The 16,858-nt window shown below is 43.4% G+C and overlaps 2 protein-coding genes across 2 annotated transcripts; one reads left to right on the forward strand and one right to left on the reverse strand.

Annotated features, from left to right (window-relative positions):
• The first annotated feature begins 222 nt into the window (after nt 1–222).
• On the forward strand, nt 223–3,078 carry znf511 (zinc finger protein 511). Its single transcript, XM_071913661.2, has 6 exons — nt 223–445; nt 659–732; nt 1,143–1,344; nt 1,565–1,689; nt 2,229–2,498; nt 2,889–3,078. The coding sequence occupies exons 1-6, from the start codon at nt 257–259 to the stop codon at nt 2,956–2,958; spliced, it is 930 nt and encodes a 309-aa protein (XP_071769762.2). The 5' UTR covers nt 223–256; the 3' UTR covers nt 2,959–3,078.
• A 660-nt stretch (nt 3,079–3,738) lies between these two features.
• msx3 (muscle segment homeobox 3) lies at nt 3,739–6,826 on the reverse strand. The gene is made up of 2 exons (XM_071913534.2): nt 6,384–6,826; nt 3,739–5,818 (listed from the first exon to the last, which is right to left on the reverse strand). The coding sequence occupies exons 1-2, from the start codon at nt 6,766–6,768 to the stop codon at nt 5,409–5,411; spliced, it is 795 nt and encodes a 264-aa protein (XP_071769635.1). The 5' UTR covers nt 6,769–6,826; the 3' UTR covers nt 3,739–5,408.
• Nucleotides 6,827–16,858: the final 10,032 nt, after the last annotated feature.

The following is a 16,858-nucleotide window of genomic DNA, read 5'->3' on the forward strand; positions in this document are numbered from 1 at the left end:
TCTGGGTACCAAAAACGTCATCGACTCAGAATAATTTGTCTCAGTGGTAAGGTTAACGCCCACACCTTTGCAGACCAGAAGATGGGCATTTTGTCACCATGGAGTGATGTGTCTTCTTAAACATATAAGATCTTTGCCAGCGCACGGGCGTATGTGATGACGTCGTCTCTCCGCGTCGTGAACAACAACCCAACAACCAAAGCACTGCTGCTGCTGCTGCTCGTCCAGCCAGAGAGCATGAGAACCGTTAGAAACGATGTTCCAGCCAGAGTTGATCCGAGTTTTAACAGAGAGCGATTATTTAGTAAAAACTTTAAGTGAAGGCTTCCAGACGGCCGACTCACACCCGACGGAGCCGAGGCAGAGTGAAGAGGACAACACATCGACACCGTTCAACTTCACCCCACAACGGATACATCTACACAAGGACCACGAGCTGTTTGAGGTAACACCGCATTGTGATAACTTTTTTTTTTAGAATAAAATAGCAATGAAGTGAACTGACTGAACTGCCCTCATTTTGCTGGGAAATCCCCCTCAAGGACCCAGTTTGGGAACATTGACCTAACGCTAATGGAGTGTGTTGCTTTTCTAACCAATGATGACTTAAATAGTATCATGGTTACCCACTGAATGTGTATTGGAATATGTCTTTCAGGATGGGGACATTCACAGACACCTGTATTTGCAAAACCTCTCAACCTCAGAGACAGACGACAAGCCAAAGCTCAGGTATAAAAGTAAGAACATCACCAGGCATGACTGAACCTTGGGGTGTGGAGTCTGCGTTTTGTTGTCATGATATATTATTATCATGACTTTTTGCTGCTATTAAACTCCATCATAGCTACACTGGAAATACCTCAACATGACGTCCTGTCGTCTACGTTTGGCCAATTATCTGTGGGAATAACAAAAATACACCACCAAACTAAAAAATGGTCCATCACCAATAGCTGTTGTTTAACAGTATGAAAGTGTTGTAAGGTGGATTTTTCCTTTAACTGTAGCCCTTTGCCATCTCTTCTGAGCAATTCACATGAAGCATAAAAGTCTCTGCTCATCAGGTAGTGTTGTTCAGGTTGTCACCCTCTGTATCTTTCTCACCTTCCTCCTCCTCTTGCCCTTTCCCCAACCCACAGTGTGTCTGAGTTTGCCTGTCACATCTCTGGCTGCAGTCAGGTGTTCAGCAGTGTGGAGGAGTACGAGCATCACTACAACTCCCTGCACAGACACGTGTGCTGCTCCTGCCGCCGCTCCCTGCCCTCCGCCCGCCTCCTGGACATTCACATTCAGGAGTGGCATGACTCTCTCTTTGCCATCCTCGCCCAAAGGCAAGACATGGTAAAGTAAACAAACCCTACAACGAAAATAAGAGTTCTGAGATTATTTTCATACCCATGCCATTTTCAAAGATAGTTTGATTCTTAGCTTTGAGCAACCTCATGTTGGTTGTATTAAATTTGTCACTCACTCGGTAAATAAACTACAAACAATTAAGTTTAACAAGCATTTAAGACTAATGCTTTTTCATTATTCCTGACTCTTCCCTTTTATTTTCCAGTACCAGTGTTTGGTGGAGGGCTGTGGACAGAAGTTCAGGACAAGTAAACAGAGGAAAGATCATCTAATAAGAATTCACAAGTATCCTCCGGACTTCAGATTTGACAAGACCAAGAAAGACAAAGGGTAAGACGTCCCTGCCTCCATTTTGTCCACTAGATGGCAGCAACAATCATCATTAGAGATGGGACTCAATGGAGCATTTTGATCTTGGAGAGCCCAGGTCCATTAGTAAACAGGCTTCATGTTTCAAAATTGAATTTCATTGACAAAAATCTAGCAGAGCCGGAGCTATGTATCTGGTTTGTAATAGACTACAAGTTACAAGTTTGTAATAGACTTGTAATTAGACTTTTTTTTTTATCATCAAGGCAAGTTATGACATTTAAGTTAAGAGAGTTAAGACATTTTAAAGAGTGAGGTTGTCTTTGCTGTTCTACCAATGAAACCAATGTGTAGATTTGCTGTTATAGGCTACTGTAGGCAAGGAACCTTTAAAACCCAGCTTCAGTGTAAATAGCTAAAGTGCAAATGTTTATATCATAGTTTTGTCTGACCTGACAAACAATGAAATGGCTTGAAAAACTGTTTAATCAGTTTATTTTTCCTCAAAGTTTTTTATGTTTGTGTGTATATTTTTAATATGTTGATATCTTTACGAACAGAACCCAAGAGACGAAGAGCCAGCGGCAGAAAGACGCAGCCGTGGAGGTGATGGAGGGTGTGTGTGAGTCTGAGGGTGTGTGTGAGTCTGAGGGTGTGTGTGAGGTGATGTGCGGCGCGGTGTCCGACCAACCAGAGGAAGGGGAAGCCATGGAGCCCGGTGTGTGTGAGGCAGCGGGGAGAGTGGAGGCTGCTCACATGGCCAACTCTGCCTCCAATGAGACGCATTCAGCACTGAGCGCAGAGCAACCGAAGCCGCGCTACTCCTACAGGTTAGTCTTCAGGAAAGTCGACTGGGTGATTTTCACACTGGACTTACTCAGGTTGGGCCTAGAGCTAAGTTAGCCATTTTCACAAGGCAATAAGCTCTACACTTCTAATGTTAACTCTCTTTAGTTGAGGGATCCAGTTTTCTCAAGGTTAAAAACAGTCCAGAATGCAATTCACCCTTTAAGTAAAGTATAGGAAGGGCTCATTAATGTGTCTGTTTAGGCAGTTTGTATTAGTTGATATCAGGAAGAATTGAAACAGCTGACAACATTGTTTAATTAGAAATGTATGTAATGTGATATCTGGTGAATTCTCCTTACTGACAGCTTTCCTTCTTTAAATGAAAAGCCTTCTGAGATACAAATTTCAGCGGCCATGTTTTCCTGTTTCAGGGTCCCGGCAACTGTGTGCTTCGGTCAAGGCTCAGTCCGAGGGTTTAGAGGGCGAGGAAGGAGGAAATGAAGCAGCGGCAGTAAGCCTTCCGTCGCTCGTCTCTAAAGATGAATAACTTTGTATCGTTGTCTTGTAATGGAGAACATTTCCTGTCGGATTTGTCCTTAACTGTAAATAAACTGTTTTTTTGATGAGCAAGTTTTGACATGAAAACATGATTTTTCTCAAGTCATCAGTACCCGTAGATGTCAGATGTTTAGTGGGAAGCGGTTCATGACATGGGTGTGTAGACCTGTGCAGCCGATCACAGAACACCTTTTGTTGTGTATAATTTATTGTCTCCTACAAGGCTCCCATTTCACCTTTCCTCCCGGTGGTGGCGTCCAGGCTGTTAACAGACTGGACCAACAGCGCTTCCGAGCAGCAAAGTGTTTTCCGATGGAGATTATCCGTTGGTGAATACAGTCTTTTATCTGTGTGCTGGTGAAGTGGCCTCATCTGGCTCCAACATGTTTCTGTGTCTTTATGCGAGCTGCTGTACATAGTTGGGAGTTCTTGTATTGTTGACAGTTTGACAAAATAAAATGTTTAATGCATGCATTGCACTTTAAAAGAATAATGCAATGTGTAGCTTGAGGCAACTTCCAAGCACAGCCTGAACAGTTTTAATAAATATGTAAATTGTAGACCAGCTTTACAAGTACATTTTAAGTCCGTTGATGAGAAAATGAAAATGAACTGCGGAATTTACATCATATATTTTAATAGTTGTACAAAACACTTTTCCACCCATCAAATAAGAATACACTGTACACTGATGACTGATACTGTCAATATATCAGTCATGTTTATCATTTTGAGCATTTGCAAAAATAGTTGAAGACTTTTATTTACATGTCTAGCAATAATGAAACTGACAATGCCTACTGTGGTCTTATAAGAGCTTTGAATATCATTTGTGCAATTTTTGAAGTTTCCCTTTGAGGTAAAATATACAATTTAAAACTTTTAAATGACAATAGTAAAGATGCAGATTTATTTTGCAATAGATTCTTATATTTAATCTGGGGAAGTCAAAACAAGTTAGAAACACACAACTGGTTTAGTACAGTTATTAGTGTAATGGTTTATTTATGGCTCATAGTAACCTTAGGTAGCATCAAGTCATTTGAGACTATATTTAATAGCCCAGTGGTAAAATGTCTAAGTTAAACATATTTGTGAAGACGGCAATTGGAAAAACAAACTTTCTGGTAACACTTGATGGCATATCAATAACTGATTTGGCTATAATGTGTTAAAAAAAAGTGTGAAGCTCTTATAATGGACATATACTGTATCCATCAATGAAGCAAATTAAAATCTATTCCATCATGGCTCTTATTTAGTTGTTATTCATATGGGGTATTATGAGCTAATATGTAAGTGTAGACACATGCACTATAATTATGAATATCTGTATAATGCTTTGTCTTAATTAAAGTGTGTTTGTTTTTGTTGAATGGATTTTGATTCAAAAGCATCAGGTTGGTTATGTTGCGGTCCAAGTGGTTCTTCAGAAGTTCAGGGAACATTTTAGTCCTATAGAAACTTCTTTGATAACTTTTTTTGCTCTATAGACCTATAGAGAAACGTTTTACTGTGGGCTACATATCGCCAAAGTCACTAATATGTTTAATAATAGTAAGCAAGTTCATATGATCCGCCAAATAAATTATGCTTGGTAGGCTACTTTTTTACCAGTAGCCAACAAACTAAGGTAGACCTAGACTACCCAGTTATAAATGAAATGTGGATGAATAAATGTCGATACTTTAGTGTTATTCTTTTCCCCACAATTTGAAAAGCATGTCCATTATAAAGTCCGAATTTTTCAAAGGCCTCAGGAATAAGCTATAACAGTTTTAAGCCTGGAAATACAACATTCATCCGGTCACTTTAGCATCAAACCGCTCTGAGCTGCAGTGAGAGGCTGTGTGCCTTCAGATAATGATATTCATGTCGTCTTCTCTGTGACATCAATTCGTTTGGACTAAATACCTCTATCGAGATATAAAGCTCACTATACACATGAAATGATTTTTCATACGCAAAATGAGCGCAATAAGAGTCCTTAAGGAAACCAAGGAAATGATATATTGTCTGAATACGCTGCAAAAAAAAAGCCCATTTTAAAAAGTCATTTAGTGTATTGAGACTTAAAATGTTGTTTTCCTTAAAACATTTGAAAAATGCCAATGGAGTGAAAATATTTAACTTTTTTTCCAGTGCAGTTTCACCCGTTTCTTGGAAAAAATGACTGAATCACTTAGTGACACTTTAAAAAGACAGTTGATATACATTGGAAAAAATTCTCACCCCATTGACATATTGTTTTCAGTTGTTTAAGAAAAATAAGATTTTTGATTCAATATTAGACTGAACGACTTGCTAAGACGGAGACTTTCTGCAGCTGTTAAAGGCATATTTTTTCAAGGCAGCTTTCCCAAAAAAATGCAGTTCAAGTGAGTTAGTGAGCGTTAAGACAAGTAGTACATCCCATATGGTCCACTGTATAGTCCTGGTACGGGTAAGGCAGGCCGCGGTCCGTTTAGGGCACCGTAGAGGGACGGTGCGCCCATGGGTGCGCCCAGGGCAGGGAAGGGAAAGGCGAAGGCCGGGAGGAGCGGCTTTGCGGCCAGCTTGAGTTTCTCCAGCTCGGCCTCCTGTAATCTCTTGGCCTTGGCCCTGCGGTTCTGAAACCAAATCTTGACCTGGGTCTCTGTGAGGCTGAGGGAGCTGGAGAACTCCGCTCTCTCCGCGATGGAGAGGTATTGTTTCTGACGGAACTTCCTCTCCAGAGACAGCAGCTGGGAGGTTGTGAAGGGAGTTCTGGGCTTTCTGTTGTTCTTGTGTTTCCTCAGAGTGCACGCTGTTGGGCTGGGGAGTCCTGCAAGTTCATTTGGAGAGTCAAATCATTGGAATATACAATAACAAATGAATTGGGTGTGACTTCATATAGCTTCAAGCAACTTCACAAGTTTGATTTTGACATTATGCAGCGATAAAGGTAATGCCTGCGCAGGGAAATGTCATGTAGGCCTACACTGGATGTACAACACATTAGGGACATCCTCCTGATACTGAGTTGCACAATCCACATCTCAGAAGAGAGAAGCAGAGTTAGAGAAGAAGTTTTAAGCTTTGAGACAGTCTCAAAGCTTAAAACTTCTTCTCTAACTCGTCTGCTTCTCTTTTTCTACATCTCGTCATCTGTTATTGGTATAGATTTAACAAGGGAAATCAATAAGGGATAATCATAACCTGGACTAATTTCATCAGTGTACTTCATGAAGAGTGTTCCTAATATTTTGTACATTCAGTGTAATATTGTTATCGGACACCACACGCAAGGGCCTAAGAGGCTTTCCACGAGTTCCAAAACAGTTTTAGACAGTTGTCCTATCTGTCAATGTTTCTCTAAAAAAAATGAGAGAGAAAGAGAGTGAACTCACTTGGAGGGGAGGTGTATGGAGGCTGGAACCAGGGGCTCGGCTCCTTGTCGCTGAGCTCCACCACCTCTGGTTTGGAGCGGTCGGACAGCGCGTAAAGTCCCCTCGGTGACTGACACTCGGCCTCCTCCGGCCGGACGCAGCCTACACCAGACTCTGGGGAGGCTGAGTGGAGGCTTCTGGCCGGCGTCCGGTCCGATATTAGGGATTCCACACTGAAAGGCAGATCTAAACTTTTGGTTTTACATCTTCTGACAGGCGACTGGTCGAGCTTCTGAAGCTCATCAGTTCCCACACTACTGGTCCGCTCCTCTGGTAAGGTCTCCCCCGCAGCGGCCGCGGGTGGGGATCCCTGTGCAGGATTCATTACGCACGACTGAGGTGCCATACAACTAATTTGCCGGCCGATCACTCCCTCGCTGTTTGTTTCGTGCTTCACTCTAGGAAATGTCTTCTGTCGAGGCTCCTGGCGATGCTCTGCAGCTACGTGGTAAATTCAGTTTTACGCACGGACGTGCCTCTCCCTCAGTGAAGTGCCACAAGTTTCTCTCTCATCTTGCCGCCTGCCTATCAGCCTGTCGACTTGTCCACGTGACTCAACCCAAACAGTTTTTGATAGGTCAGGCTTTTCCCGAGAGACAAGCGGTCCGGTTTATGCGCCTGTAGATGTCCAGCCTTGACAGATGTAAACCTCCGTGCAGGATGGATGGTTAGTGCACGCTGTATGCTACTTTATCTATTCTCCACGTTACACCGTTATAACACGGATACGTTTAATCCTCACTTCTGATTGGCTGAGTCACGTTACAGTGGTAAAATAGCATACCTGATAAACGCACACCTGTGACAGCTAATTGCATATGTTAATGCACTAACCGAAAATCACCACACATACCGGTAGGCTAATTATGTGTCGCTTATTCATCACATTGTTTAATTACTGTTCAAGAACTATATTACCTGGCGGAGTAATAACATTTAATTGTTATTGATAAAAAAAATACAAGATTTCTGGAACATTTGTGTTCTCTCTTTAAATGCAATGGTGTGTTACCGTGTCTTATTACAGCAATAAGCCACTCCACGCCGTGATTTACAATGATTTTAGAGCAGTTAAAAGGGTTTTACACAAAGTCACTGTGAACCACCATCTCGTGGTTAATTAAACTGTGTTTGAACTGCGGCTGTGTTTTGGCCATATTGCATCCTATTGTGTTCAGGTCCTTTGAGAGACAGTAAAACCCCAAACAAATAGTGGAAGCGGCCTATCCAAATGTAGGCCTATCTTGATATGGAGCGCCTCAAATCAAGTCAAATCAAGTCAAAATCATTTTCAACGAAACCCAAGATGTGGGAACAGTTGTTGGCCCTGCAGCAGCATACTGACTATAAGGACAATTGGTTAAGTGGAGTTAACTGTTTCTTTCCCCGAGGTACTTTCTGCTTTGATCCTGCCGCGACTGGCGCCTGTCTGCTCTCTCTCTCTCTCTCTCTCTCTCTCTCTCTCTCTCTCTCTCTCTCTCTCTCTCTCTCTCTCTCCTCTCTCTCTCTCTCTCTCTCTCTCTCTCTCTCTCTCTCTCTCTCTCTCTCTCTCCTGTGACAGTGATAGATAGCTGGGCAACCATACAAGCTTCAAATGACTGTAATTTAGTTCCCTACAACATTGCAATTCTCCTCTACTTATGAATATTACCACTCTCTAAAGGATATCTGAAGGGATATAGGAATGCTTCCATTGTTTTGTTTCTGTTCCATTGTTTTGTAATGAATGAATAATTGATATTTCCTGCTTCTCTTTGAGTATATACTTGCCAGAAAAGTCAACAATGAGTATTTTGGTTTGAGAAAGTAGGGAGCTGAATTTGATCCAGTATCTTTTCATTGTTTGTGTTCCATCTCTTTCACTCTCTTTCAATCTATACGTCTGTTTGTCTGTCTGTCTGCTCCCCCACTCATTCCTCCCCCATCCTCAAATCTGTGTGTGTGTGTGTGTGTGTGTGTGTGCACGTCCATTTGCCCCCACACTTCTCTGAACCCTGCTGGCTTGCCACAGCGGAGGATTGTTTAAGGAGGTAATTGTGGTTTTCAAAAAAAGTTTTCCTTTCGAACCAAACATGTCGAAGCAGGCTTTATATATTTCATTTTTTATCTTTCTCTTTCATGAGAGTTGGCAGCGCTTACAGCTATCCTAAGCAAACTTTGGGGAGGGGGCCGGAGTCGTGTGGGATAAACATTTATGAAACGCACAGCGGGGAACTCTGTGGTAAAAGTGTATCATCTTTAAAAGGAAGGGAGGCCTGCTTGGTGAAGCATAACAGAACATAATCCTGTGTCTGAGTGGACCTGCCAACACTGGGTATGTCAAAATGTCAATGGAAGTAAGAGCGCAAACCTTTCCATCCTGCCATTTACAGTGCATCACACTCTATACGAATTCTCTTCATCTTTATAGCCAGAATGAAGTGTTGAATGGTATACAACACTAACACAGTATCACATTTACAATGCAGTCCAATTTACAACCATAACCTGACCTGGTTTGTTTATCGTTACTCTGCTGTTGAAGAACATGGCAGAATCAGGGGGGGACAGTGTGAGGAGTGAGGACTCTAATATAGAGCAGAACTAAAGCCAATTCCACCTTAACAGCATCCAATAGTTATGTTGGAGTAACTGATTTTCAGAGGCTATTCGATTTATTTAATTAACAATGCCTCAATTATCCACTTTAAACAATGCTCGTGCATGGCCCCATGTATGCAACAGACACTGTAAAATAGCCTGATTGTTATTTTGGCATACGGGTGTTAGATTAATTACGGAAATAATTACTGAGTCAAACATACAGTGCCCTGTCAGTGGATGAATTGTGAGAAGCGCGCTTGGCCCACTGCAGCGATGCAGAGGGCCTGAGGTCTTACCACTGACGTTCCCCTTTATCTGATGGAGCTTGCAGGGAATTGCAACAGCACGTCAGCCCTGATTATGTCAGTCGTTTCATCTGTCTCACCATCAGCACTGCAGCGCACATCGTGTCATATGAGCTGTTGTTCTCTCCGAGCATGCTCAGAATCAGCCGGCCCCAAGTCTAACCTGTTGACCTCCAGCTATGAAGAAGCTCACTGATCTGACCCGCCGCCCCGTATTACATACCTAGGCGTGAAATAAGCCATTCTCTTTCTCTCTTTTCATTAACCTGCCTCTTGTGGTGCAAAGCTTAAGCTATATCCCATGTGACTCCAGAGAACATTTCTGTCCCAGCGTGTCACAGGTTAAAACATGACAGGAGGCGTTGCTGAAGCTGACAGCAGGCCCTGCAGCCCTCTAGGTTTCATTTAGAGGAGCAGTTACTCCCTCCAGCCACCAGGGGGACCGCAGGACGCAGCTTCAAGCAAATTGGGGAAAAGTGAAAATCAAAATGCACGCGCTACAGCCTGAATTACCCTTTAACTCGAACACTCATTTGCATACTAAGCTGAGCATAATTAACATGGAGTTAAGTGGTTATCTGTTATAATCATGCCCTGTGAGGATGATATCTCCATTTCTTTTTGAGGGGGACATACTGGGGACAGGGCAGATGATGTTTGAAAGCTTTGTAATTACCTGATGGGTTGCTGATTGGTTAAGTGCTTTCATTTATCCTCTATATGTTAGCATGAGTCGGCGGCCAGGGGAAAGTGTTGACAGGCAAGCAGCGAGCGGGTTATTATGCCTCTGTGTGTTTGGATGTAGGATATTGGGTTTGGTGACAGGGAGGCGCGTTCCACATGGCGTCTAACAGAGACGAGCGCAGTGTTTGGCTGACGGAGACTCGGCGGTGAGTCTTGCCCGCAGCGGCAGGTGCTAACAGGTGAACACAGAGATATTGTTGGCGTATTGTTGCGGTTCGGGAGGGACGGAGGGGGACAAAGGGAACCGGACACCCTCTCTGGACCCGGAGCGAGCCAGGGGTTAGGGTGAGCTCAGTGACAGCGCTGACAGCAGAGGGGAACTCAGATGGTGACCTGCACTCTGTGAGGATAATGATGATGATGATAATGTTAGAGAGCGCCCCGCTAACAGAGGGTAGCGATGTAAAATTATCATAGGCTCTTTTATTGTCTGGCCCTGATAGCAGATGTAGGCAACGTTTGGTATGAGGGTGTTGACAGCAGAAGAGCAGGGGACATCACAGGACTAATGCAGCTAGGGAAACCTGACACACACACACACACACACACACACACACACACATAAACGCACACATACAGAAACGGACAGCTCTCACCATGCAGTCTTTGGCTATAAGGAGTCTGCAATATGGAGAGGTTCAACTTTAAACTATCGAGAAATTTCCTGAGAGTGTAATGAGAGCAGCATTCCAGTGGCTCACAGTGGGACAGAGAGGACTGACATGGCTTAACAGTAATGACTAGAGTGTAGCCATTTTGTGGTCAAGTGAATGACTGGAGAATGTTACCACACTATAAAATATGCTCTTGCACTCTCGTTCTGTTTCTTATCTGCTTCGCTCCCCCTCTCTTTCCCCAGAGGCTAGATTTACAGTGAATTAGTTTTCACAAAAGTTTCTGCCACAACGTCAATTTCCCCCTCGGTGTCTTAACTTGATGCAGAATGAGGTCAGACCACAAAATCAGCACATTATGTGACAGTAGTGAGCACAGTTTGGTGTACATTCACACTACAGCCAAGGACTATGGTGATATTAACTTTTTGTGAGTGTACTGGGCAACATAACACAAACCACTTGAACAATGGCAGCTGTAAATGACGCACTGATTTATGTCAAACAGTTGTTCTCCATCAAGTATTTGGAAATTAGGTGAAACGTTTCCCAACAATATTCTGAAACCCCCAAAGCGATGGCAACTGAGCTGCGACAAAGTGAGCTGTGACAAACCTCACAGAGGGACTGAAAGCACCTGTTGGTGAGAAAATAACCAGATAAAACAGCCACTTCATTGTGCCCCTTTCTTACTACAAGTCATGCCTCTTTCATGTGTCCAAAATAAGTCTAATTTAAGATACAGAGATTAATTTGATTTTATGGAGGACAGCTAAATGCACCTTCTTTTAGTGTTTGATACTGTCTTTTTTAAAATCTCAACATATGTGCTGCAGCCTTAATGACCTTTCTTTGAGGTGAACCGAAAAAAGCCAGAAATGGATTAGCCAACCTCTTCTGTTGCAACACAAAAAATCAGCATTCAAGATATTTAATAGCGGTTTGTTTATCCACTGAACCACAACAGCAAAAATGTGTACCAAGAGCAACATTCAGTTTGACATTTCAGAGGAACTGCTGTGTGTTTTAAATCATATTTAGTGTATAAACACTCTTGTGATTTAATTTATATCCATTTTCCCCCTCACACACTAGTCCACAACTAGGTTGCGGCTGCTTTTCTTGTGTTTCTCTGTGTCCCTACAGTGCACAAATTTTATTTTTCAGCAAATGATTCCATAACGAGAAGATGACTTGCTTGGAGCTAGCACTAGTAGTGTTGGTCTGGGTCTCAGAAGGACATGGCCACATCTCTGATGCAAATTTCCTCAGAGCTTGTGACTCAAATTGACCTTAAAAGATGTTTTCTGTTAAGTATATCCATTATGTAAATCAATTATGGTATCATCGTCTCCCGCAGGCTCTTACAATGTTGGCAATTGAGAAGCTGAAACTGGAACAATTTGGGGTTACATGCCTTGCTCAGGGGCATTTTGGCGGTAGCTCTTGATGGTGGGAAGAGCCCTTCGCCTCCACTTCCCCCACCCGGCCCGTCTGTGGATTTGAGCCAATGTGACGTTCTGGTCACACGCCCACTTTTCTAACCTCCAGGCAAACGCTGTCCTTAAACTGTCTTACGCATCTCAAATGTGAAAACAAATGCTGCATACAAATATTGTTTAATTAAAAAAAATATTTGGGACACTAACCTGTGTGTGTGTGTGTGTGTGTGTGTGTGTGTGTGTGTGTGTGTGTGTGCGCGTGTGTGTGTGTGTGTGTGTGTGTGCGCGCGCCTGTGATCTCAACACAGTGACAGCCTGAACAAATATGCTGAGTTGATTATTCTGAGATTACAATATTCCACGTCCTCTCATGAAGCTCTGAAAGAGATGGGAGGGGAGAGCAGAGGCCCCTGAATAAACAACCATTAAATTCTCCCTATGCCTGTCTGAGGGGACCCTTCAGATTTTTCGGCCATGTTTGAAACAAACCGAACCACAGAGCCAGACAGAAACAGAATTATATATAGGGAGAAGGAAAGATATTTGTCAGAATAAGGAGGCACATTTACATTTAACACTTAATCTCTTTAGATTGGATGCTCGAAGGGATGCGGAGTAGCCGACAGAAGGATAAAGGAAGGAAGATGGGTGGACGGAGAGAAGAGGGGGATGAAGAGGACGGAGGAGAAGATGAAAGCTTTGTTGTGCTGATGCTTAATGAGCTGGAAAACACAATTGAACTTCTCTGACTGTGGAAATTGCTGTGAGGGCATCGTAAATTAGCGTCAGTGTGGGAGCTAGCCCGCTGACAGAAAGGGGCTTTGTGTGGGAAGGCTTCTTCACAGGCCTGCGGTCCACAGAGAGCCTTACAGCCGCCCAGTGATGAGAACAGACAGCGTCAGAGCCAGATCTGTCCGACGTAAAGGAGTTCAGCACTCATTCTGTAATGTGGAGGAAAAGTTTGACAGGGTTTAAGTTTAAGTCTGATACCCCTCTGACCCTTTTGTCATCTTCCTTCACTACTCTTCCTCGAGATCTCTTCCATCCCACCTGAGAAGCAAAGTCTTCCAATGAACTGTACCTTACTTTTCTAATCTTAGCTTTCACTGTTACCTCCATCCCGCTGCACTAGACCTCTCCACACTTTCGGACCCATTCTTTCTCCGTGCCCTATTCTACCTCTGGGTTATTGCTCTATAAACTGGGATGCCAGAGAAAGAACAGAGAGACAGAGACAGACAAAGAGAGAGAGAGAGAGAGAGAGAGCAGAATTAGGAGCGAGGGGATGAGGGAGAAAGGCAGGGAAGAGGAGACGAGTCTAACTCTTCCCTGATATTTAGTGAACACCAAAGGGTGACTCTTCATTCTGGCTTTGCAGGCTTGGCACATGCCTTCTGTTACTAAGTGGCTTCATATTGAAAGGCTCCGCGGCTGCTATTCTCTCTCCCACTGGGTGCCAGCCTCTCTGCCCTGGCAGCTGCTGGGCTTTAGAATAGGCCCATAGTTTCCCCTCTGCAGGTGAGCTGCACAGCCAAAACAGGGCCCCTCAATGGCCCTTTCAGAGCCTCAATAGGAAACTGACTTGGGGAGAGAGGAACGGGCACACAATGGCCGCCTTCTCTGGACATAGAGAAGATGGAGATGAGCTATTGGGGTGCTGCTTTAGTGTTGCTTATAGCCATGTCGAGGAGAGGTGATGAGAGAAGAGAGGAGAGGAGAGGATGAGTTCCTCCTGTTAAGTTTTGAAGGCGTGGCTCTTTTCCCCGTAGCGTTTTTAGTTTTTGCCGTTGCCATGCAGGGATGTCCTGTCACCCTGCGTCTCCGATGTAATTGCTGTGCCTTTTGAAACCTGACAAAACCAAATGTTTTTTCCATGTCCTGGGGCGACGGGGGTGACACTCGGCTCCCTATCCGCACCTCCCCTCTTTCCACCCCCCCCCCCCCCCCCCCCCCCCCCCCCCAGACCGCTGGAACTCCCTCTCACCCCGGCAGAACCCTTCCCATGCAGGGAGGGAAGAATGCACCTCCCTCTGCTCCCTCTCACCTCCTTTTCATACTTTGCTTTTTAACTTTTATTAGCAACAGCTTTCACTGACATATCAAGAGTTGGCGACGGAAAGATGGGGTGAGGGAGGGGATGAGAGATGGAGAGAGAGAGGGTTTGGAAGTGTGCAGAGAGGGGATAGTGACTAGTGATACGGAAAAGGGAATGTGGGTTATCCTCTATATCTTCGCCGATAATTCCAGCATATCCCCGTCGGGCAAAAATAGAAGCCAAAACAACAGATATTGAATCATTTCACTCTTTCCCCTAATCTGAAAGGGCAGCAAGAAACAATTTGACAATCTCTGATTTATCCCTGACTCAAAATTACAGGAGTATTATTATAGCATATTGGTTTTCTTTGTTATGTTCACATTTCACATAACAGTTTAAGGTGCACACACACACACACACACACACACACACAGATTATGGAGCCTTTAGCTGTCTGATCTAATTAAGTTGGGTAAGAAGATGCTATCAGTCCCTGTCTTATTTTTCCTCTCTGTTTCTCTCTCTCTCTCTCTTTCCCTCTCCCTCTCTAATCAGTTCCACTCTGTTATTGCTGGCCCCAGGGTGTTTACCTCTTTGCTAAACTGCTTTCACAAGCATGAGACCAAAGACTCAAATGACTATTAGAGCCTCTAAATACCCACTCAGAGCCACAGTCCCTGTGTGCCTGACTGGGGGCTGACCTTTTGGAAGTTGTTGCAAGCATTAAAGAATCATTGCTAGCTGATCTGGCACTCCTTACACTTTCTTAAGCCAGGAATCAGGTTTTCCCTTTAAAGCTAGTCAACCAGTTTTGAAAGGTTAAGTGGTGAATAGAAGCTCTCATGGCAGCAGCAGCAGAGAGAGCGGAGCAGACTGATGAGACCGGCTCCGACCACAACACTGCAGGACAATAACTGCTATGAAATCCTGAACAGACAAACGAACAAGAGTTCTGAGGACAGACATGCTCATGAATACACCATGCTCCGTGTATTATTTGCTCTGAGGTTTTGAGAAGAAGGAAGCATTTCCTGCAGTCGGGGCAGCTGGGAGTGATTTAGTGACATTATTAAAATCCCATTCTGGCAAACGTCTCTCCTCAGGGATAAGTTCAGAGGACTATGTAAACCAATAATGTAACAGTAACCCCCTTTAGTGAGATTTATCTTGTGTTGTCTTATTTTGACAGGACACAGTGGGCACTGGGCATCATTATTGTGTTAGTTTAGTTTACAAAGAGCAACGTGACTTTTGAATCTAACCGCTCCTGATACAGCATTTAACTCTCTAACTAAACTCTAATTCCTGGAATACACATTTGCTGCCCTACAAAGCCAAAGTGACTGTGTGAGTAGTATAGCTAGTTTATCTCCTGTCCTGTCAAAATTACTGTTGGTACAGCAGTGGTCTGTAGATCATTTAATTGCATTTTTGCCTATAATGTCTGTTGATATGAAGTCTAAACCCTTGGCATAACCTTTGGCCTGTAAAACACACCAAAAGTTACTGCTGTTTGCCTTTGCAGGGCAGCACAGATAGCATGTCTTCTGACAACTACTTCTCCTCTGTACCCCAATGAACGCCATGTTTGACCGTGCTTGACCTCCGTTGCATGATTTCCTCCACATCATCACATGTCATTACTCACGCTAAGTGCTAGAGAGACCAAGAGATATTACTCAGATGTCTGGGACAAACAGATGAAACTAATCATGAGCCTAAACTCAGCAAACTGTGACTAACTTTATGTTTATGTAATAGAGTTTTTTTGCTGCAGCATTGGCACTGCGGTGCAGTGGTCATCAAAAGGCGAATTCAGCTCAGTCAGTTCTGCGGTGAGACATTTTACTCCTCAATATCAGTGAGTCAGTAGAATTCATCACGGTTTACAGCAGGTGAGAAATACATTTTCTATAAGGTCTGTTCTTTACTGAGAAGTATCTAATTAATATAAAGAAATACACGTTGCAGTATTTTGAAAATGTAACTGTCAATCTTCACACCTTAGCTGTGCATTTTCACACAACTTTCACAATCCTCGTCTCGTCTTCAGAAACAAATATACATCATCGCCACGTGTCTCCTTATATGGTGTCTGCCTTCCCCTTCTTTCTAGATGCATCCTTCTCCTCCATTTTTATCTCTGCACCATGGGACTACAAGGAATCTGTGCTTGTTTCCCTCCACATTGAATAAACATTTCTAACAGCAATAATCTTATCTGTGGAGGAGAAGTTAGTGTGTGATGCTGATGCTTATTTATTTTCTATGTTACAGTTGATTCAATCGAGTCATGAGTCCATCTCAGCGAACTCAGAAGAGAATTAACTATTTTAAAGTATTACTACGTTTTTTGTATTTTTTACAAATATAAAAATGCAACACACCAATATACAATGCATCTAAAAGGTCGTCATGGATGACACATCCAAGTCACAGATTTATTTTCAGTGTGGTCCTTGAATGTAAGTGGCAGCAAGTTATAACATATTACTGACGATAACTCCTTTCCCTTTTATGCTGTCTGTCTGTGTTCTGCAGGCATGTAATTATGGTTTGAAAAAGTTGGAGCCAGACTTTCCACAGGACAAAGCGTGGGAACAATGCAGGGTCTGGAGAGGTGAGGTCAGGCTGCTTGGCGGGCAGAGACTAGGGACAGTTATTATCATCAAATTCAAGTCTTAGATGTTAGGGGAGTCAAAGTAGAGGC

Source organism: Centroberyx gerrardi, chromosome 15 (assembly GCF_048128805.1).
Source record: "Centroberyx gerrardi isolate f3 chromosome 15, fCenGer3.hap1.cur.20231027, whole genome shotgun sequence".
NCBI classification, from domain to species: domain Eukaryota; kingdom Metazoa; phylum Chordata; class Actinopteri; order Beryciformes; family Berycidae; genus Centroberyx; species Centroberyx gerrardi.

Excerpts from the sequence above, each read along its gene's own strand:
- msx3 (XM_071913534.2), bottom strand. The coding sequence starts at position 6,768 with ATGGCACCTCAGTCGTGCGTAATGAATCCTGCACAGGGATCCCCACCC. Across the intron at positions 5,819-6,383 it reads TCCATACACCTCCCCTCCAA|GACTCCCCAGCCCAACAGCG; the intron begins GTGAGTTCACTC and ends ATGAACTTGCAG.
- znf511 (XM_071913661.2), top strand. The coding sequence starts at position 257 with ATGTTCCAGCCAGAGTTGATCCGAGTTTTAACAGAGAGCGATTATTTA. Across the intron at positions 1,345-1,564 it reads TCGCCCAAAGGCAAGACATG|TACCAGTGTTTGGTGGAGGG; the intron begins GTAAAGTAAACA and ends TTTATTTTCCAG. Across the intron at positions 2,499-2,888 it reads AAGCCGCGCTACTCCTACAG|GGTCCCGGCAACTGTGTGCT; the intron begins GTTAGTCTTCAG and ends TTCCTGTTTCAG.